This window comes from Tetrao urogallus (assembly GCF_951394365.1).
Source record: "Tetrao urogallus genome assembly, chromosome: 21".
In the NCBI taxonomy this organism is placed as follows: Eukaryota; Metazoa; Chordata; class Aves; order Galliformes; family Phasianidae; genus Tetrao; species Tetrao urogallus.
In genome coordinates this window covers 4,810,030-4,832,331 of record NC_136834.1, presented here as the reverse complement: position 1 = coordinate 4,832,331, position 22,302 = coordinate 4,810,030, and the positions used below count along the sequence as shown (strand labels likewise).

At 47.5% G+C, this 22,302-nt stretch overlaps 1 protein-coding gene across 1 annotated transcript; it reads left to right on the top strand.

Annotated features, from left to right (window-relative positions):
* Nucleotides 1–128: 128 nt before the first annotated feature.
* LOC306954513 (uncharacterized protein) lies at nucleotides 129–21,955 on the top strand (the record flags this gene model as incomplete). Its single annotated transcript, XM_079545609.1, has 14 exons — nucleotides 129–315; nucleotides 5,671–5,745; nucleotides 6,235–6,284; nucleotides 6,871–6,924; nucleotides 10,549–10,699; nucleotides 12,935–13,017; nucleotides 15,652–15,807; nucleotides 15,917–16,195; nucleotides 16,844–17,001; nucleotides 18,596–18,798; nucleotides 19,212–19,276; nucleotides 20,287–20,451; nucleotides 21,121–21,189; nucleotides 21,845–21,955. The coding sequence occupies 14 exons, from the start codon at nucleotides 129–131 to the stop codon at nucleotides 21,953–21,955; spliced, it is 1,806 nt and encodes a 601-aa protein (XP_079401735.1).
* Nucleotides 21,956–22,302: the final 347 nt, after the last annotated feature.

The window sequence follows — 22,302 nt, the reverse complement described above, 5'->3', positions numbered from 1 at the left end:
CTTGCAGAGAGTAACCTGAGGGATCTGTGGATTTCTGGAGCGAAGGAGCTGTTTGAGGGAGAAAAAAGAATCAGATGCTTTAGCAGCGCCAGGGAGGCAGCGCTGCATCGCTTTGCTTCAGCCCCACCATGGGCACGGGCATGTGTTCGAGGAGGCAGAAGGGGCTCCTGCAGACCGGGTTTTGCCTGCTGGCCGTGGCGTGCCTGGGCTCGGGAGCCTTCCTGTACCACCACTTGCAGCAGAAGGTGAGGAGTGCCGAAGCCCTTGCCCAGAAATACAAACAGCAGCAGGAAGCACTGTCTGCCCAGCTCCAAGGTGAGTGAGCGGCTGCGTGCGCCTGCTGAGCTTCCTTTGCTCCAGCACAGCCCAGCGATGAGTGGGGGGCCTTCGTGGAGTGAGGTTCATCTTTTGGCTTTGAAGAGCTCTAAGATGATGCTTTCCCCTGTTTCTTCCCCCCCCCTCAGCTTTGCATCCTGGAGTTAAACGGCCTCGAGGCTGAATTGCTGCAACAGCAGTGATGGGAACAGCATTTTACTGGAGTGGGGTGTGCAGCATCACACCCGTTTGCTTCTCTCTACAGTTCTCTTTGACCATAAAGGATAACCCTGCATCATTCTAAATGCGGAGCAGGAAAAATGCAAACAGGACCTGTGTAGGTAGGCTGTGAGTTCTGACTGCTCTCTGGACCCTGAAAGAGAATGAAGAGGCAAAAGGGGTCCATCAGTAGAGGTTGTCATCATATCATCTCATCTGTTTCCTTTGGAAGGAAACAGACCCATTGCCATCTTCTCTAGAGATTGGTTTGTGGCTCTTGTCATTCTATTTGGGACTGACTGGATGCTTGAAAAAAGAAAAAGAAAAAAAAAAAATCCACAGAAAACAGGGAAGGTGGTGAATGGGCTTTTCCAAGCTCCCTTACCAGGTACAGGTTGGTGAGCGGTGAGAGCAGGAAAACTCAATCCTCTGATGAGAGCTGCTGGAAAGCAAGCATGTTGTATATATTCCCATCGGTCTGCCTTGCTTACAGAGCTGTCTGCCTGTGGGAGAATGATGCTGTAGCTGTGGAGATGTTCTGGTAGGGAAGGCTGAGGATGAGTTAAGCTGTTCCACTGCTGAACTCTCTTCTTCTGCAGATCTGCATGCTTGATTCTTCCTGCCCATGCCAGAGCGACACTGCCAGCACCTCTTGCTGGGGTTGCTCTCTGGAGAGAGCTTTGCTGAACTCACTGCAGAGGGGCTGGGTAGAAATCCACTCCTTGGTAGCCAGTGGTTGTGTGTAGTGCAGGAGGATGGTTGTTGTGGAGTGCCCACAGCACAGCTCTTATGTGGATGCGATGCTGCTGGCATGTGGTGCCTGTGCCCTGAGGTCAGGGATTCATTTAGGGCTTTTTTTCTCAGAGTGAGCAGGATTAGATTATGGCATTTAAATCCAGAGCTCTTCCTGGGACTGAAATCAAATGCAGTGTATCTGTTATGGCCTCTGTTCACACACAAAGTGACATTGTTTCTATCAGCTGCATGGTTGGAAATACCCCGGGTTTGTGGCTCAAGATACGTGGGCTCTGGGTTAAGCCTCTTCAGGTGGTTTTGTGTGCAGAGTCGTGATGCAAAATGAGCGCTGAACATAAGCTTTCTGTGCTCACGGCTGTGCATTTCTACCTGTGAATTCAGGAAAGAAGATGTGATGTGTGCTGGTGTTATTTTGGATTTGTTGGGTTTTTTCAAAAGTATGTTTCCTTGGGAGACAATGTTGTGAATCAATCTAGCAAGTATATGGGTTTACTGCAATTATCTTACATTTCTTCTTGCTCTGCCATGAAGCATTTGGACACCTGCAGCTCTGGATGTGCTGCACAGCCCCTGCAGTCTCCTCCTGCATCCCGTGTTTGAGATGCAGACACCAGCAGGGCAGGAGCTGGCCCACATTCCTTTCTGGTACGTCAGCATCTCTTGCTTGCCCTGGAGAGGGGCTGGCTCCTTAAGGAGCAAGCTGACAGCAGCAGCCTCAAGGAACCCCATTTCTGTTGGCTGCAGCCAACTGCTGAGACAGGCTCATAGTATTTTTCCTCTCAAAATATGTTTGAATAGCAGTGCTGTCGCCTGTTGCTGGGGTTTCTAACCCTCTGCAAGTCCTCCGATTCCTAAATACAGTTGTTGCCATGGATACACTTTGTATTTTCAGAAGCCACTTGTCCAACAATTTTAAGAGTCAAAGATTATTTTTTTTATGATGTGGGAGAGTTGCTTGGCAGGTAGGAGCACACTGCATGCCTGGCTGTGGCTGGGAGCTGGCTGCCTGTGCCCGGGGGGCTCTTGTGCCCCACGCTGCCTTGGTGCATGGCTTCAACTGTCTTCTGCATCTGATTCATCTTTCCAGCTCTGCTAAAGGAAGATGTGTTGTTATGAGGTGGATTTTGGTGCTGTTTATTTATTGTATTTACTATTATTCATACACCTGAGTGCAGTTAATGCTTCTGCCTCTGTAAATAAAGCTGGAAAGGGCATGGGTTGGGCTGATGGCAGCCTAAAGTGAAAAGGAGTGGAGGAGGGAGCAGAGCTGAATATCTGGATCTGTCTTGAACCAGCCATGCCTGTCCCACACACAGCCTGGGGAATGGGCCTTATCTTCTCCTGCTCAGAATAAGAGCAAAGCTACTGATCTTGCTGTAGTGTAAAACACAGCATGCAAAAAGAAACCTCCTCCCTTCTCAGTGTAGTCCAGATGGCAACAAGGAGCAATCTGCTGGGCTTTTCTGTCCCTGTATCACCTGCTGGGTGAGGGTGAGGATATGTCTGAGGCCACGTGGAGGCTGCTTACCAGGTTCTGGGCACTGCTGGAAGTGCTGGGACATGGAGAACTCTGTGCTCTGGGTGATTCTGGAGTTCAGAATCACCCAGAGTTGTCGGCTGTGATGTGATGGGATGGAGGCTGGCAGGAGTATTCAGTGCCTATAGCAAGGAGAGTAACTGAGAAGAGAGCTTTCTCTAGGTGATTAGCTGGAACTGCCTGTGAAGCTGGAATCACTCTCCTCCTGTCATGGGTCTCCTAAACTCTCCCTGGCAGGTTTATCTCAGCACAGCTGAGATAACAACCCCTTCCCAGAGTCACCCAGCACTCTGAGATCTCGTAAAATGAGAACATGTCTGTGGAAGGCCTGGCCTGTTCTCCTTTCCCAAAGGCAGGACGCTGTGTGGGATTTCATTGTTTCAGCAGTTCAAGTTCTGCATTTTTAGCTCATTTGTCAGCAGGTGACAGTGCTTTAGTGCTGAGTTCTGGCTGGATTCCAGCCTAGTTTTAGGCACCAATCACTCTCCATTCCCTCTTATGATTGCAAATTGTTAAAGACTTCCTGGCTTCCTGTCTGCTGAAGCTATAAGTGCCATTTTGGCGTGCTGAGCTGTTGCTGGGTCCCACTACAGAGGTGAGCAGGAAGACAGCTTTATGCAGCAGCTGCTGAGCTCTGCAAAGCTCAGCCCAACTTCTCTGGTCTGTGCAGACCTGGTGATATAGTGGGGGAGATGACAGCTCCTTTTCTGCTCCTTGGAAATTATCTCAGGGGCAACTGCTTGGGTGTGATGGCCTGTCTGGGGGATGGCTCCTCACTCTGGGGTTGAACTGAGCTTGTCTCACCGTGAGCCCAAGCTGGCAAGCCTGAAAAAAAGTCCTCATCCCTGCAGTATCTAAAAGAAGTGTACTCCAGGAAGAGCCAGCTGGTCTGTCTTGTACTGCTGATGCTTGATTTCAGTCCAGGAAAAGTCACCATCTGGAAGTACTGAGGTTGCTCCACGGGGGACAGTAGGATGCTGAGGTATTTGGATTCAGCTTGTGCTTTGAAACTGGGCCCTCAGTGTGTCAGCTGCTGCCCTACCTGGCTGAGTTTTGCCTCCAGGTGGCTTGGGAAAGAACTGAACTACTGAATTATCATCACCGACATCATTAGGTCCCAACCCCTTATTATTCCTGGCTTGAATTATCCCTCTTCCCTTTCCCTAATTTGCTCAGGCTCTCAATTGTTGCTGGAGATGACTGTAAATAGCAACGGATCTGTTGCTGGTAAACCAGGGTGTTGCAAAGATCCCAATCTTGGACCCAGCCAGTGTCATGATTTAGCTTAAAAGTCATTGAGTTAAACCAGCTGGGGTTTCTCTTTCTGGGCACAAGAGGCACTTCCAGCTGGGAAGGAAAACATCATTCATTGTGAGTCTCTTTAGTAAAGCCACCAGACTTGGATCTCTTGTGATCCAACAGAACACTCGGAACAGCAGCTCCCCAAAGTTCTTGAAGGAAGTGATGTGGGAGCACAGGCTGTGAGAGAGGCAAGTCAGTGTGCAAGATATTGGAGGGTGTTTCTTTCCACCACTTCATTCAATGCCGTGTTGGATTTGTGCGCCTGGCGCTCCTGTCGCTGCGCTGTGATCAGTCTCTGCTCTCTCCTTGCTCTGCCTGCAGGTTTGCTGAAGGCTTGGCAGTTATTTAAAGTGAGAAACAGCCAACTCACTCTGACATCTGGGTTTTGCTTCGCTTGCAGGGAGTCTGAAGGCTAAAACCCACACATGGTTATGAGACGTGACTGGTGCTGGGCTGCCATTTATCAGTGAATAGCTGTGAACTTCATAGTTGCTTGTTTGCAGAAGTGGAAGCTGAGGAGATAGGTGGCTAGAATTCCTTTCCTGGAGAGAAAAGATTGACGTGGCAACAAGATGCTGTTCTTTGGGTGGTTTTTGTTTTCCTTCAGGGTCTGCAAAGGTGTGAGACCTGCAGGTGGTAAGGTAGGGAGGACTATTCTGATCTAAGTTTGGTCCTCAGCCTTGCAATTCCTGGTTGAGCTGTAGTATTATTTATGAAAGTGTCCTGGCCTGACTTCTAGGATGTGTGATGATATCAATCCCATTGGTTCATTTTCCTGGACACTGTGCGGCACCCATGGTGTGATTTGTCCCAGTGTCCTTGGCTTTGGAGGTGAGGTTTTACTGCCCTGGTGTCTGAATTGCTTGGAGCCCCACGCTGTTATGTGGCAGTCTCTGCACAGAGGGAATGGAGCAGCTTCTGGTTGCAGCTGAGTGCTGTGGCTCAAGGGTTGCTCTTTGTTACCATTCAGACATCAGAGTGCATTAAAATCATCATCCATCAGGAGGTTTCTCTGGCACTTCCATTTGTCATGTGGCCAATGCACAAAGCAGTCTCGTCCTTCTATCTTCTTGCTCCTCTGTGCGGAGCACAGATGCTCTTTTGTATCTAATGGGAGAGAGAGCTGCTGGCACACTCTTCCTTCATGTCCTTGAGGGCCAGTTAATGGTTGCGATGGAGAAAGAGAGAAAACATCTCTCTTGCATGCTGCTGGTGTGGAGCAGAAAGCTTGGCAGTCTCTGGTTATCTAAGTCCTAGTATTGGACTTGGCCCATAAACACACAGTTCAGCCACTGGCCACTACATCCAGCTCACAGCTTGGGTTCCTAAGTGAAACCTGAGTGCAGAGACAGGAAGAGCTGCGAAGCCCATTGGAAGCAAAAGAGGCCCGTTGCTCATGTCTAATTGATTGGGCACTTGCTGGCCTGATCTGTGGGAGGACTTGAGGTCCAGATGTGCCCCTGTGTGCGTGACCTGCAGAATAATGTCTGGGAAGAAGTGTCAGGGTTTAGCTCATGCTCTGCCTGTTTCTGCTTCCCCAGTTGTGTATGAGCACAGATCCCGACTGGAGCGATCCCTGCAGAAGGAGCGAGGGGAGCACAAGAAGACAAAGGAAGGTAAGTTGGCAGAGTGGAGGTGGAGCAGCAGCCAGCCGACCTTCCAGCTGTGGGCAGATGCACGTGTGGCATCCAGAGGCCTTCAGCACAGTGTGTGTGTGTTACTCAACACTCACCAGGCAGTAGTGAGCTGACTTGTCTATTGCCTGTGAGCTGGGGGGCGGGTTCTGTTCTCTCATATCCCTGCCTGTATTCTCAGTCTAATCTGTGAGTGATGGCACCCACGATGTGGTGTCTGAGCACTCTAGAAGAGATGGCTATATCTGGTATTAGACTGCTTTTTTTCTTGGAAATAGTAAACTTCTTAAAAGTGATCAGAAGATGCTGAGCTCTACAGGGACTTGTTAACAATGTTAGCATCCCTGCACATGGTGGTATGTGGACACTATGGACTGATGCATCTTCTAAAGCTGATGTACAAGATTAAACGTTCACAGGCAAGTCCTTGTAAATCCCTGCTCATTTAATTGTCTTCTCTTCCATTTCCAGATTTCTTAGTGTACAAATTAGAAGCTCAGGAAGCTCTCAACAAGGAGAAGGTAGGTACAGTTTATTCCTCAGGGCATGCATGTGTATTTGCATGGACACGTGAAAGAATGTTTTTTAGTACTACCATGCTTATAAGGCTGGGGCTGCTGTCTTGAAGATGACAAGTGCAAGAAAAACTTGGGCTGACTTTATTTTGCGAGGCTGTTGGTGTTGGAAGATCTCTTTCACCTTAGGGAGAGACTGTTGTGCCAGAGCTATTGTGCTAATTCTCTTGTGTGATAGCACAGCGGAAGGCTTGATTGTCAGCTGTTGGTGTGGCAGGGAGTCCTGTGCTGCAGGCAATAAGAGTTCTTCTGAGAAGAGAATTTCATGGTACAGAAGAGTCCTGGGGGAGCTGAATTCAATATATACTGCAGGGAGCATGGGGAACAAAGGCCATGAGCAAACCTATCCATTTTCTTTTCCAGGGCTAGGCAAATGATTTCTACTGGCCTGTAAGTGGCAAAGTTGACAGGAAAACGTTGAAATGGAGAGTGTTCAGGATGTGCAGTGTACTCAGTACTGTTCATACTCGGCTGAGCTTTTGGCTTTTCTGAGACCTAATGGCACTACTGACTCTTATTTATTTTTCCCTAGCAAGACTCTATGAACAGATATGGGGCCCTCAGTTCCCAGCACAAGATCCTGAAGGTAAGATTTTGGTCTGGTTCCAATGCTCACTGTGTGCTGCAAGTTAGAAAGTGCCCCGGAAGGCAGGTGTGGGCAGTTCCTTACCACAGATGCCTGGGACAGACCATGGGCTTCCTGCAGCTAGTGCCAGCCCAGAGGGAGGAGGCCACACTGTGGTGTTGATTCACGTTCCTTCCTGCCTATTCAGGTTGATGGGAGTTTTCTTATTTGTTCTGTTGGACTTTGCATCAGATTACAGCCTTGGTGTACACTTATTTCAATGGCAGTCTTTGTGCAGCTTATCACGCAGGAGTTTTGTTCAGGATGTTCTTTTCTGTGTTCCTTACCATGAAAATGGGCCTCTTTGCTGCAGCTTGCCTCATTAGGATAGGAGGATGTTTGAGCAACATAAGCAGCTCAGGTAGAAGTGGCTCATAGTGTTTTTTATCTTATCGTGTGCTCTACCTGAACTGTATCATAACATTAAAGTTGGGTTTTGTTAGCACACTGCAACTGTGGTCTCTCGTTGCTGGTGACTTTCTTAATGTCTAAAGTTGGAGTGTTCCCAGCCCAATGGTGACTTAGTGCTGGGGCTCAGAGAGCAGGCTGACTTCCAGCAGCATTGTGCACCACTGAACAGAGCTGGACGCCCAGCTGCCTGCCTTTGGATCCCAGCCCTGGGAGGAGGGAAGTACAGCTCTCCCGGGCATTATCCAGCTCTGCAGACTCTGGGAACACTTCAGTCATTTTTGTCTTCACAGTAACTACAACATGAGCAGTGTGGTCCAGCTTGCTTTTCTCACGGGGACAGTGAGAGCACTTCATCCTGGCTCCCTTTCTCTTGCTTCCTCTTATTGGAATAAATTTTTCATCTATTTTGTGTAACTGCATTTACAGCTGCTGAAAGAAAGATGGGCCCTTGGGACTGAGGTCTGGTGGATTGCAGCTTCTCCCCTGGAAATGCTGCATACAGCTCAGCTTGTAGCTAGCTATGGAGCTGTGAATAATATTTGTTTGTGGAGTATAGGTGAAAAATGCTTCCCACACGGATTATCCTCTTCACAAGGAATAGTGCTGCCAACTCGATCATTATTGAGGAAGCAAAAATGGATGATTGAGGATGTTTAGCATTGAATAGAAGCATCTAGCCCTGTTAAGGTGAACGTCCCAGATGTGACCAAAGACTTCCATGAAGCCACATCGGTATATCTGGCTTTTGTGTTTGTGGCCACTGTGCTGTACGTGGAGGTTTGCCTCCACAGATAGCTCTGTGTTTAGATAGCTCTAACACAGATAGCTCTCCAGTTGCCTTTTGCTGCTCAGAGAAAAAGGATCACGTTTACTTGACTCCTGAGCTGTCATTCTGATCTGTAGTGAAGGTACCTGTGTCTGATTAATGTCTACAACAGGCAGACTGATCTCAGGAGCTTAGCTCTGTCCAAAAATAGCAGCTGGAGCAGTTGCCTGCTGGGGCCAGATTTCATCTCCTTATAACTTCTTTCACCCTCTTGAATGGAGGTGGAATTTTTTCTTTTTTTAACATCTTTCTGCAGAATGCCTCCTAGCACCCCCGGAATATGCAGGCAAGGAGGCGGGTGGCTTTAAACAAAGAATTGTTCACATGAGCTTCCTGAATCTGCAGGAACCTGGAAACTTGCAGTGAGGTGTGCCCTTCCTTTGCCTGTGGGCAAAGCATTCAACCACTGATCCTATTTTTGTATGGTGCAGCCCACAAAGCTGCCTTCTAAACTGTAGCAGAAATGTGTGGTTTTCATTCTTTCTCCTCCCATCCCTGCTTGTTTCCCCAGGCATGGTGGAGAGATGCTGTGCCTGAATTGCAGCAGCTGTATCTTCTCAAACCCCATTGGGGATGTGGGATGCAAAGTCTCACTGGCAAAAGTCCATCCAGTTGAGACAAGGGGTTCCCTGTTTCACACAGATGAGCTGATTTCTGGCAGTGATGTGCAGGGTCACAGTGAAAGGTGATGGTGGCATGGGTTCTGTGTTTGCACAGCATACATGTAACATGTTCCAGACCTGCTGTCCTGCAGCTACCAACTAGCTTAGCATTTTTAGGTGCCTGAAATGTGCATACATGAGTACAGTTTGTGGGAATGAAGATACTCTGGGTGCTTAACAAGCTGAACCAGGACCAGGTGCTCTGGGTGACCTCTGCCAAGGCAATTCTCTCTCCTCAGTCTCCTGCTGCTATCAGAGGATGAATATTCCCTCTTCTTCCTGGCCGTGAGCAGTCTGGGGACAGACATTATGCGTATCAGACACAATACGGGCCAGAAATTAATTGACCTGAGCTGATGAGGCTTGAGATTCCTTGAATTGCTTAGGGTTCTGTATTAAAACCAGTTCTCACATGCTAGTGCTGGTGCTTCTCTGAGATGGTTAGCATCCAAATGATTTCAGGGGTCTGATTCCCCTTTGCTGCTCTTTACCCACAGTCTCTGAAAGCAAGAGCAGGAATCTTTTTTTTTTTTTTTTTTTTTTTTAATTCTCTATTTTTCTTCCTGATCCTGTGATCTGATGAACCCAACACCCTCTTTGCTCTCTCTCTGGAACCCTTCCTTACTGAAGGCTTTTTCTTCTGCGTTGCATTTATTTTTGGAGCATAGTTATTTCTTTTCTTTTAGCTGAGGATAATTGCTTCAGGGGAGAATGCCCAGGACACAGACACTTTGTTTCACTGGGGATAAATGCCAGCATCGATAGCATCTAAATTAAAAAAAAAAAAAAAAAAAGAGGGAAAGAAAGGAAGAAAGACATTTGTTTCATGGAAAGGCCAATTGAAATTGCTGCCTGAGTTCTGAGGAGCTGCTGTGTAGAGAGGCCAGGGTTCACCTGTGAGCCAATCCATCTGCATATGTAATTGGTGTTGACAAACTGCATGTGGAAGTGTCTCTGGGTTACCATGGGAACCTGAAAGGAGGTGAATTCTGGTTCAGTGGGTCTCAGCAGAAGGATATCTCAGTGTGTTGTGTAGCTGGGCTCTGCAGAGGTGAGAGGAGGAGACAGAAGTGCATTGGAAAGCTGTTATCAGATGAGTTCTGGCCTGTGGTCTTGTGAGGGTCCTGTTATCCTGGTGTCTGATCCCCACATTAACACGAGGAGCGTGGGCCCATCTCTGGCTGCACTGAGATGTGGCTCAGCTCCTGTAACACAGTATAGCTGGTGCTACCTGCACAGAAACATTCATCCTTGCAGGTAATGCTGCCCTTCAGCATCTCCAGGGCTCTGGAAAGGACCCGGGACTTATGCAGCATTTCAGTGGTATTTGGTGTGATATCAGCAGAGCTGAGTGCTGAGGAGGAGTAGGAGTGTTCTTGGCTGTGTCCCAGAGTCCCCATCTCTCTTCCATGAAGCAGTGGACTTGCTCACACGCTTCTCTTCCATTTTAGTGGCTTCTGAGGAGACCTCCCTTCAATTTATTTGGCATTTTACATCCCTCCTACACTACAAAAAGAACACTTTTCTTTTTCTGGCATGTTTAGTTACCTTACTGGAGGAACCAGAGGCTCTTCTGCCTCTTCTCCCCGAGCAACTCATTAAACAAGCTCTCAAGTAACACTTGACAACAGTTAGATTACTTTTCTCCTCCTTTGTTGTACTGACATCGATGCTTTTTGTATTCAGAACCAGCATGAAGATGTCAAGAAGCAGCTGATTGACCTGCAGCTGCAGCACAATAGCTTGAAACTCGAACATCGTAAGACTCTGGAGGCCCATAGCCAGAAGTATGCCCAACTCCAGCAGGAGAAGGATAGTGAAGTCACAAATTTGCAAGGTGAGTATGATGGAGAGCCAAGAAAACGCTGGGCAGGGAAAAGACTAAACATCTGAGCTAGGGAGAGGGCAATGATTGTTCTTCAGGTCTTCCAATAGATGATCCTACACTGTAGGAGAACCTATGTGAGACAGTGAGCATGCAGTGCCAGCCCTGAGCACAGGCATGGGAGACCTATACATGGGATTCAACCTCTCTTCTTGAAATATCCAGCTACCAGTGGACTAAGAAAATGAATTCTGCCGCAGGAAAGAATAACACTCAGGAAAGCAATTGTGAAGACAGAAGCTAGTCAGGAAGGTCAGCTTAAGGCTGAGATATATTAATATTCTCTGCCTGCCTTAATGGGCAGCTGTTTATTTCATCCGATCTCTTTTCTGCGCTTCAAGCTCAAAAGCTGTTAACTTTTCCCATAAAAGAAAGTACAGATGACTGTGGCATACAAAAGAGCAAGGAAGTCTCCTGAGAGGTGGCAGACACAGAACTAGTAGCGTTGCTAATACCTCGTTTTCTTTCCTTATGTTCCATAAATGCTTTCTATTTATAATATGTCCCAAGGAGAGGTGATGGAAGACGTGCCTTGTCGGCAGGTAGAATAAAGAACGAGCAAGATCTGAGTAGAGGACATTGCTCCAAGTTGTTAGAGTGGAACTGAGGGATTTGTGCCAGGTTCAGTTATGAAAAGGAAACCTTTGCCCCAGGTGTGCTGGAAGAAGGCAGAAGTCCTCAGGGAAGCATGAGGAGCTGTTTTCAGCAGTGGAACCAGGTTTAGCAGCTCCTTGTGGTCACCTCGTGCTTCAGAGCTTTGGGTAGCTTTCATGTTGCTGACAAAGCTATCTATGCACGCGTGATGCAGGCTGTGGGATGATGCTCTTGTGCCATGTGGCCCAATGGTTGTGATGCTGTTGGGGTGTTTGTGCCCCATTCTTCTGAGTCTCTCCTTCTGGAAGTGGTTTTTGATTGCTAATTGACAAGATATTACCATATGCTCTTGCCAAGCCTGCTGAAGCTTCCTGATGTTGCTAACAGGAGCCTTTTTAATCCTGTTTGCATCTCCCCCCTCCTGCTGCATTATGATCTATTTTCTCCTCAACTTTGTAAAAATTGCCATCTATTTATGCTGTGTTTCACACTCCAGCACAGCCTGTCCTCTGCTGCTCCCCCACTCTCATTTTGCACTTTCCACTTTTCCCTGCACAACCTGTTCTGAAGACAGAGGGTTGGGTTTGATCACTGCTGAGCTTGTGTTACAGATAACCCCACTGTCACAATTGAAACTTTTGTCTTACTGAAGCCATTGATTAAAAAGCCGTGGTGATGTCATTTGGAGCAAGACTTCACATTTCTGCCTCTTGGCATGAAGGCTTTGATTTCCAGGTTCTGAACATGTTTTGAAGACCCGGATGTGACTGAGACATCGGTTCAGTGAAACTGCTTCATCTCTCCTACACCAGAGAGGCCTCTGGTTCTCTTGAAGGCTGGTGGAAGTCTACACCATGGCCAGAGATCTTAGCAGTGGCAGTCCTGGAGCCTTCTTTGTTCCTGCTGTTAACAGTCTTCACCACAAGGGAAAGACACAGCACACAACCTCAGTGGCACTGTCCTGTCCCAGGGATGGATGTTTAAGAAAGAGATACCACTGTAATAACACCTCAGCCACTGCTGAGCTGCAGTCAAGCACGTGATTTGGCCTACAGCACTGTCCTGTTATGGGGAGAACTTCCCTTCTTGTCAGGGCAGATGCAGCAATGCCTTTTTGCAGAGCAATCACTGTGTGCACGGTTATGGTGATATTTTGAGAAAGCTTCAGGCTCCAAAATAAGGCTGACATTTTTTGATGCTGTTTTTCTTTTTATTGGAGGGTACACAATTATCTGCAAGGCACTGAAACAGAAGTTTATTGTGTCTTGTCACTGAAGCACTAAGCATGCAAAGAGCTTGAAAGGACCCAGGTTTGGGAGCTGCAAGGCACAATCTTGCTACTTAACAGGATGGGAATGAGCATCCCTGGGGACTAAGTTGTCCTGTTTGCTTTCTGTATGTTGCCTGCGTGGTTTTGTTTTGCTTGCACTTAGCCTTTCAAGGCTCAGCTTCTCTGTACAGTTGTAGGGAAGCTCGGTGTTGGATCTGCAGGGTGGATTCTGGAGCTCTGAAGTTTCAGTGGAATTTATGGTGAGGAAGAGACTCTGTGATTGCAGAAACAGCTCCTCAGATAAATTTGTTCTTCTCTTGCAGATACAGTCTTTAAACTCAGAGAAGAGAGCAAACTTCTTCGCAAGGCCCACCAAGAAGTTCACTCTCAGCTACTTAACGCCCAGGTAATGGACAGAGGGGCATCCAGGGCCGCATGGGACAGCTGTACACTGGGGCCTTTGTGCACCATGAAACACTCTCTAAATAATAAACCTACTTAGCAGCTTTATTCCTACATGGAAGCTGCCTATGACAGTGCTAGAGGAGCCGTGTAGAGGGTTTCTGGACAAGTAAAATTCTCCAACCTGGAATCTGTCCCAGTAGCTGAAAATAGATGAGCATGAACCATCTTATTCCCAACCTTGGGATGCTTGCTGTCACTTATCTGCATCTCAAATTCTTCCACCATAAATGATGATAAATTGCTTCTGCTTGTAAAAAAAAAAAAAAAAAAAAAAAAAAAAAAAAAAAAAAATAATAATAATAAATAAAAAAAAAATTAACTGCAGAGTGACACACCAATGCAGAAATGCCTCGACAAGCTTGTTGGGAGTGCAAACAGGAAGGGTCTCCTTCCATGTCTGCTTTTGAAGACATGGATGCTAGTAGAGCATCAGACCTTGAAAAGTATCAGAGAGTTTTGTAAATAAGATGTCACAGCTCCATAATGGAAGGGCTGGAGTGAGGCTCTGTATGTGGAGGCCAGGGGCACAGGTGGAAGCAGTGTTAGAAGAGCATGGAGTTCACCTGGTATGGTGTAGTGCTTGTGCTCTGCAGGTTGTGTCAGCCTTTCCAGCATGCTGCAGAAGTTCTGCCCCCACCCAGTGCTGCTTACTCCTGCTGGGTACCATTGCATTGGGCACAGCTGGTAGGACCAATCCAAATTACCATCCTGCATTAGAGGAAGCAATCAGCACATCAAGTGTGCAAACTTGCAGATACTCTGAGTAGTATTTAAGAAAACTTGACTGGAGGTAGTTAAGGCTGCCAAGCTGAGTGCTTGCAGACTGAAGAACATGATGGCAGCTTCTGTGCTTGCCAGCCTTAATGCTCGGCCCCTTCAGCACTGTGACCAATGGGAACAGCAGATTGCAAGAAACAGCTCACTGTCATTTCTTGCCAAAAGTGGAAGTGAGCAAAGAGTAAAAGGATTTGCCCAGGGAGTGGGAGACAGAGCTCAGCTCCTTGCTCTGAAGGTACCAGACGGTTGTGTTACAAAGCCATGCTCCAGCCATCTGTCTGCTCTGCTATTTCTGCTTCCTTGGGAAGCAGTAGGGCTTGATCCAATGAGTTCAGAAAACACTTTAGATCTTTTTTGACAAGGAGCCTACTGTTAAGTCCTACAGTTTTCTGTTCCATTTTCTGATTGTTTCTTTCTGGCATTTCATCAGTGCTTCAAACACCAAGGTGAAAGGGCTCACATTGCCTTTGGTGGGGCTGGGTGCCACATGCAGGATCAAGGGCCCCACGGGCACGCAGCCTCTCCCAGCACAGCCATGCTTCCTTGTGGTGCCTCTGTGCCAGGTTCTCTTGTTGCTCTGGCTCTCTTCAGGCAGGGGATGGCTTACAGAGGAGCAATTTGCACTCTAGATGCCACATATGTTCATCAGAGATGCAAATGTGTTCCACAAGCCCTACCCAGAGGACTGAGCCCGCAATAGCTGTCACATCAGTTGTTGTGCAAAGGTAAAATGTGGCACAGGATAATGGAGCACAGCTTGCTGGCATGGGATACCAGCAGCCCTCCAGCTCAGTTCCCTATGACACAGGTTTGCTCCCATTTGGTTGTTCTGACTGGAAGCAGTCCCTTACCATGGCTACGTCCACTGAACAGCTCTCTGCTTTTTGTCTTTTCCTCACTTTTTATTCTAGCTTTGGTGGATCTTTTTATTGACTTTTTATTTTGTTTCAATGTTTGCCTTAAGGTCAAATTTCAGGGGGAAGAACTGAAATCAACAAAGCCTGCTCAGGAATTAATTTCCTGCTAAACTTCCCTTGCTGCCTTTTCCTGCTCTGCCCAGTCCCCATTCTGGTCCACTCCCAGGTACCTTGGCAAGCACATGAAAAGCTCTCTCCCCTTGCTTCCCTATAAATAAGGGGGGTAGGAGTGGGGAGCTTTTCCTGAATAGCTTTTCCAAGTCCTACTTTTCAGGGTTGGAGCTGGAGGAAATGTGCTGCAGTAGAGAGAAAAAGTGTTGTGTTTGTTGAACAGTCCAAGAGAATTGATTTTTCTTTTGTCTCACAAAGTAAATTGAATTGTCAAGTGGAATTATGCCAATTGTGTTCGTCTTGGAGGGGCTGACAATATCTACAGAGAAGTGCCTCCACAGAAGGAAAAAAAAGCTGATGTGAATGTATGTGAGAAGAACAGGAGAGGGAGCCTACAAGAGCCATGATGAGGTTTTACTGTGCAAAAGGAGGAATTACATTAACAGCTTGTGCAGTAAACAGCACTGCTGAAAGCATTGCTGTTGTGTGTCACTGTCTCTAAGGTAAAAATATGCAATAAAATAAGATGCAAGATTGGCAAAGGGGGATACAGGATATCTGTGAGATCTGGAAGGAAAGCTGAAGACTAACTTGGTTTCCATTGATGATTGTGGATTATCATCAGTCACGTGGCTGTGTTGTTTTTTGGTTTTTTTTTGTTTTTTTTTTTTTGCAGTGTGTCTGAGCTGCACAACCTTCAGAACTCGGCAAGGAATTGTTCAACCCTGTTATCATCACGTAAGGTTTCTCTTTATTTGTTGTCCCCTCAGACCCAGATGGAAGAGTTCAGACAGCTCAAGGAAGCTCTGCAGAAGATGCCAAGCTTCAAAGGAGGAGGAGGAGGGAAGGGGCAGCAGCAGCTCCAGGTGCTGAAGGAGCAGCCTCTGGATCCAGGCAACAGCCAACTGCAGCTCACGAGGCAGAAGGTGTGATGGTCCTGGGGAACTGGGAGCCTCTCCAGATGATCTAGGGCTTTTGAACTGGGGGGAGCAGTCCTTTCCTCCGGAGCTCACTCTTGTCCTTCCTTTTCTGCAGGCTTTTCCAGTCAATCCGGAGCATCGCCCTGCAGGGAGCTCGCTGGCATCGCAGCTCTCTGGGGTTCGGAAGCAGGCAGACGGTCCTGTGCTGCAGGGCCGGAGCTCCAACAGCAACGATGGCCTCAGGTCCCAGGTGAACGTGCCCCTCACCCACCCGGCCCCTCTGCAAGATGCCGATTCACCACCAGAGGCTCCGCCGGCCTGGCCAGCAGGACACGGGGATGCTCGCATCATCCGATTCACCCGCACTGTGAACAGCCTGCCGAATGGAAGCCCAGTATGTTCTGCAGACCCGGGGTTTGTTTTTCCCTGAGAGCTCTATGGCCTGTGCACTGGGCAGGCCTGCTGAGTTTGTCTCACTTCACAAGCCTGTATAAAAAAAGAACAGCTTTCATTTCTCTCCAAAAAGGAAACCAGTTCACTGGGGAACCTTGCTTGCTTCCTGTGGCCTGCACTGAAATAAGAAGAGTTCACATGTGAATTCAGGGCTGTGAAGGGCCACGGGAATGCTTGGGAGTTGCTGTAAATTGTGTGGGTCCCTGTTAGGGAGCACAGCAAGGGACAGTAATGACAATGTGATAATTAACATATAGTTAAATCGCAATGACATTAGCTATTATAATTGCAATTTTTTTTTTTTTTGTAAGAGGTGGTTTTGCTGTTCCTTTTGTCTTGGCTACTCGAGATGAGGGGAGTCCAGATCTCATAGGACTCAAATCACTTCCTTTTGGCTGTGTGGAAGGGGAACGACCTCTCGTACTGGGGGTGGCTGGACAGGGCTGTCAATTTGTTCTGGGCCGCTTCTGAGTCTGTTGTTGTCTAGAAAAAGATCTGCTGGCCCAAATGCAAGGGGAGAGGTCTGCAGGAATACAGTAAGATTAAGAGCTTGGGTACATCCTGAAAGCATTTGTGTGCCTCTCTGCAGGATGTGAACATGGTGATGCGCATTCAGGTGAGCAGCCATGAGGAAAGCCAAGCTCCTGGATTGTTGCTGTCTGATCTGAAACAACCTTCTGCTGCTGAGAAAACCCAGGTGCCAGACAACCACCGCTCAACAGGGAGCAAACCAGTGCAAATGCAAAGGTTGGTGATGCAAAGCCCCCTTCTGCTCTCCAAGACCTGTGATCCTGAGACTTCTGTATTTGGAATGGGATAAAACAGCAAAAGCTTACGCCAGAAATGAAGACACAGACAGAATCCCCCAGAAAATGCAGGCTTTTGTCCCGTTTTCCTGCGTAGTTGCTCTTGAGATGATGTAGTTTATATCAACTTCAGCTTCATCTGGAGAAGGCAAACCAGTTTAACCATGTCTGGGGACCTGTTAGAATTTTCTGAGCCTAGCTAAAACCCTCAGTATTAAAGTTCCCTGTACCTTGAGGCTGTTTCTCCTCCTACTCACAGAGCATAAGGTGTTCTCCAGACCTGCTCCTGGGGCAAATGTGGAGGGAAGCTATGGGGAGGGCAGCTGCCTGGAAGGGGCTTTCAAAGGAGGGTGTGATGGTGCCCTGTCAGTATTGAGATGGGCAACTCCCACAGTTCTTGTGTTACTGCAGGTTATGGGAGTGCAGGCAGGGTCCAGGATCCTGTCATACTGTTTGCTGAACAGGTGCAGGAGGAACTGCTTTCTGTCTCAGCAGTACTTACAGAAGACCAGGCTGCTTTGCAAAAGGAAGAAAATGTCTTTCTGAGGCTGTAATTCATTGAATTCTGGCCAAAATCCAAAAACCAACTCTGAAAGTAGTGCTTCCTTGTGTGATTTATTTGTCCTGTGTGTGTGTTCAGGTAATAGCTGCTCAGTTTACTTGAGAGGGGAAAAAAAAAAAAAAAGAAAATTTAATTCCAGTTTCATCTGTAGGAGAAACTTCTGGTTTTCATTCCAAACTATCAGCCAGACACCACTAGTGTCTTCTCTGCCCTGTATCTCTGTTTGTTCACTTAACCTGCAGACTTCTCAGGTCAGAGATTGTTCTCTAAAGATGGCTGGAGAAATTTCCTCAGAGTGATGTCACACTGCTTTAGTAGGCAGCATCTGCACAAGCACACAGGGACAGCACAGATGCTGTGTTGCCTTCAGCTGAGGGCAAATGCTGAAGCTGGGGCAGCTGAGTGGCCTCTCTTTGGCTGCTCCAAGTCCAGAAAGGATGTTGTCACTGTTCTGTGAAGCACAACATGCAAACATTGGCCACGTTTTGATAAATGACATCTCAAAGGCAAAGAATATGGTATGCTTTTCCTTCCTGGATCTATCATCAAGAAATTATTGAGCAGCTGGAGGCTGTTGTTTACACTGTTATTTGTGGTATGAGTGCATAAGCCAGCTTCCTCAGGAGGTATGGATGCCAAGAGTAACACTGAATCACAGAAGAGCCCATGTGGCTGGTGCCAAAAACCCTTGCACGGGGCGGCTGAGACCAGCAGATTCCAGACAGACTCTGGATGGCCAGTCTGCGTGTTGATGGCTTTGTGTTGATTGCTGATCTAAAGGCTGGGCTTCTTACTGCAGGTTTGTGTGGTGGTAATGTGCTGGGTTCAAAAAGCTGCTAAAGCTGAGGCATTACATTAGGGCAGACTTCTGCGTGCATTACGTGTTGTTGTTTGCTGTCTTTAAATGGCATTTTGAAGTTATCTCCTGCATATGCTGAGGTGGGGTCTGTTTTGTTTTGTGCCTTTGCTGCAGCTGGAAGGACATAGTCAGCAAAGTGAATGCCCAGATGGATGATGTGCACAGTTATCCCAAGAGCCTTCACCTCAACTCCAGGCCTGGGCAAGAGGCTCAGAAGGGAAGCTCACAGCCATCCAGTCAGAAGAGAGGGGCAGAGAAACAAATGGATGATCAGGAAGGCGAGAGGGAAAGGATGGATAACGAAGAGCTTGAAATGGGTATGGTTTCCCTAATCCTCTGCTGTACAGCACTAATATATTGCCAGCCAAGGCTGGAAGCTAGAAAAGCTTTCTGCATGTGTTTGAAGGAAGACTTGTAGCTTCCACAGAGATCTTGATATTGTCTGGGTAAAGCAATTAAATATTACAGCTACCCAGCCAGTGGGGAGCCCAATGGGCTTTGGGGTACAGCAGTCCAGTCTGAGAGTATTGCTGAGGTGTGCTGCTGTGCTCAAAGGGCTTGAATGCAGAAGGGAGGGAAGCTGGGAACTGAGGCTCCTGTGAGAATCTTACTGGAAACGATGACTTGCATCCTGTAAGCATTGTAAGGATTAGCAGATCAGTCTGTGTCACTGCTCTCTTTTTGTCTTTAATCCAGAGACTGTGCTGATAACTGTCCCTCTTTTTCGTAGATGCAGGAATGATTGAGAGGGAGAACTTGCATTCTCAGAAAGAGACTGTTGTTCAGGAGCCTATGGTAAGAAATACTGCTGTGCTGTTATCAGGATTCCTTCTTCTGAATAAAAATCCACTGTTGCACTTTAATCGGTGCTTTCCCAGAAGTCTTTATGACATGCAACTCCAAACTTCTGTCTGCTTCCGGAGGGTTTTGGGGTTAAAACCATTAATTTGCTTCATTAAAGGTATGACTGGTGAAGTGCTGAGCCAACACTGGCTCTGTCTTCTTAGATTTCAGTGTGCTTCTTCATCTCAGTTCCCCCACTTCAAAAAAAGCAGGCAAACGCAAACCTTTTAGCAGCAGGAATAATATGGCTGGCTGAGTATTTTCTCTGTAAAACTGAAGGTAATTTGCTGATGACTGACATGGGCACAGTGAACTGACAGTGCCAAACTCTCTTTAGAGGGCTCATACCTGTTTCATATGGTGTGGTGGGAGGGCAGCTGTTTTGGATTTGAGCTGAATGGGCAGAAAGGTGGAGGAGGTTGAAGCTCAAGACAAGTATAAGAAGGGAACCACTGAATTTGTAGAAAGCAACTGCTTGATGTTTGTAAAGCTCATCAAATACAGAAGAGAGAACCTACTGGTAATATTTCTGGGAAAGCAGTCAGCTGCAAAACAGCCCTGTGACTATTTTGCTTTCTGTGCTGACAGTGAATTGATCTCCCAAGGAGAAACCAGCTCTAGAGAGAGAAACAAAGCCTGCAGCAAGATCCTTCTGTGCCTCCTATATAGCTTCATTACTGCTGAAATGAGGAGAGCCTGAACTGCAAAGAGCAGATGAAAGATTGAGATAGGACTAGAGAATGGGGAAAAGGCAGGGGAATACTGCTAAGAGTAACCAGTGCTCTCTTCTGGATGAATGATATTCCTGTACTCTTAATCATGTCGTGATGGACCTTCCTCCTGAAATCTGTGTCAGCTCTGGCTGACAGCTTTTCCCAGATGGTGAGGGTGGGGCTCATCTTGGCCTCTGCATCCCATGTAGGTATCTTGTCTGGTACTCACAAGAGCCTTTTCTTGTCCAGATGCCAGATGATGCTGCAGATCCTGCCCAGGATCCCAATAACCAGGGTGAGGATGAGTTTGAGGAAGCTGAGCTGGAGAGACCTGACTTTGAAGAGAAGGTGGGAGGCTTGGAGAAGTTCAGGGAACCCAGTGCAAAAGAAGAGTCCAAGGAGAAGCCACTGAAGGTGACTGACATGAGGGCAGCAGCAGGGGGTAGGGAGAGACTGAGCTGTGAATGGGGGGAGGCAGAGAGCTTAAAGACTCAAAGAGAAACTTAATAATCCTATTGCAGGATGGGGCAAGCAGGAGAAACCTTTTCCCAAGGATCAGTGGGTCGTACCAGAATTTGTTCTGGCCCTGTTGTTTCTCTTTGTCGAAGCCTTGTTGTTCCTGGGCCATGCAGCAAACTTGACAGCAGTGACAAGGTGCAGGAGTCCTGATTTCTTATTTGCCTGCTTGCAGGTGGAATGGAAGCTATTTATCTTTAAAGTGCTTCTTGCCATCTGAAGCCAGACTCTGCATCAGGGAAATGTTAGCTTGTTTTGACATGCAGCTGAGCGTTGCTTGTTTTAAAAAGGAGTGTTTTATCTGTCAGGCTCTAAAATCATGATCAATAGTGAAGTTAAAAAAAATAAATAAATAAATCCAAGCCAATGTAATCAAGGAGGAGAACAAAGACCTCTACAGTGGGAAGGAAAGCACAAGTGGACATGGGGTTGTTTCACTGCCTGATTTCTGAGCTGCAGTCTGGTGTCTTCCAGACCTGAAGCACCACTGCCAGAGAGCTTCTCCCTGCAGGGAATGGAAGTGGATTGGAGCAGAGCTAACAATGTCTGACCTTCTACTTTTCCCAGGATGCTGGCAGACCTCTCAAGCCCAAGGAGGACCCAATGGATGACTATCAAGATCAGGAACAAGAAATTGTATGACACCAAGGTTTCCCTTCTTTGCTTCTCTAGTGAAATTGTTACCTGAGTGTGCTGGTAGCCAGGGGTTGAACACAACTCAGCTTTTAGGGAAGCAGATGTGAGCACTGCTTGCAGTTTTGTCTCTGCTCAATGGGGTGAATCTCCAGAACAAACCTGGATTCCACCCACATGCCTATGGCTTCCAACAGCTCCATGTCTTCCTTGTGTTAGGGACCCCAGAGAAGGGGAGCTCTCCTTGTCCTTTGTAAGAACCTGGCTTGTGCACTGACTACGTGGACCTAAAGGTGCCAAGAGATGCTGTGCTGCCTGCTGCACATCATGGGTGGAATTTGTTAGGCTAGTTTTAGAGTGGTGGAGGTAGGGTATCTTCTCATGCAACAGGCTGAGATGTTAAAATTGCACTGCAGTGCTAGTTTATTCAGTGTTCATGAAATGAACGTGGCTTCTTAACTCTACTTTTTGGTGCATTGCTGGTGTTACCTAAAGGTCCCCTGCACAGCTGAATTCCTCCCTGTTTTCCTGGGTTTCCCAAGCTGGGCTGCTATGGCAGAACATCTTTATTCAGAAGCAGCATGATGCTGTCTGTTAGGGTCTCTTTTCCAGCTGGACCTTGCTGATTTTCCTTCCTGGCTGTTCTCTTTGCACCCAGGAGGACCATGGCGGTGAGGTGGATGACAATGATGACCTCAAACTTGTCCAAGAGCAGAAAAACCGTGCAGGCATCCAGGGAGCTGATGGCAAGAAGGATGACTACTACTGAGAGATGCTGAAGATGGATGCAGTGGGAATGAGAGGAGAGGAACTCCTCCCAGGAACTGGCTGCTGTACTGTGCACAGCCCAGAACAAAGGCAGGAGGAGATAGCTGCCTTGGCAGGCACTGAGCATGGTGTTTGCAGGTATGCATCGTATCTACGTGCGTGGGGCCACTGCCGCCTCTCTGGTGCATGGCATGGAAGTGCCCTCAGACTGTCTGAATGACTTTATATTGCTGCTTCTAAAAGAAGCACCTGTTGATTGATCAAGTTCTTGACCCTCTTGTTTTCCTCATCCATTCCCTAGATTGAGAGTTGGTTGTTTTTTTTTTTTTTTTGCTGGCTGGGCAGGGG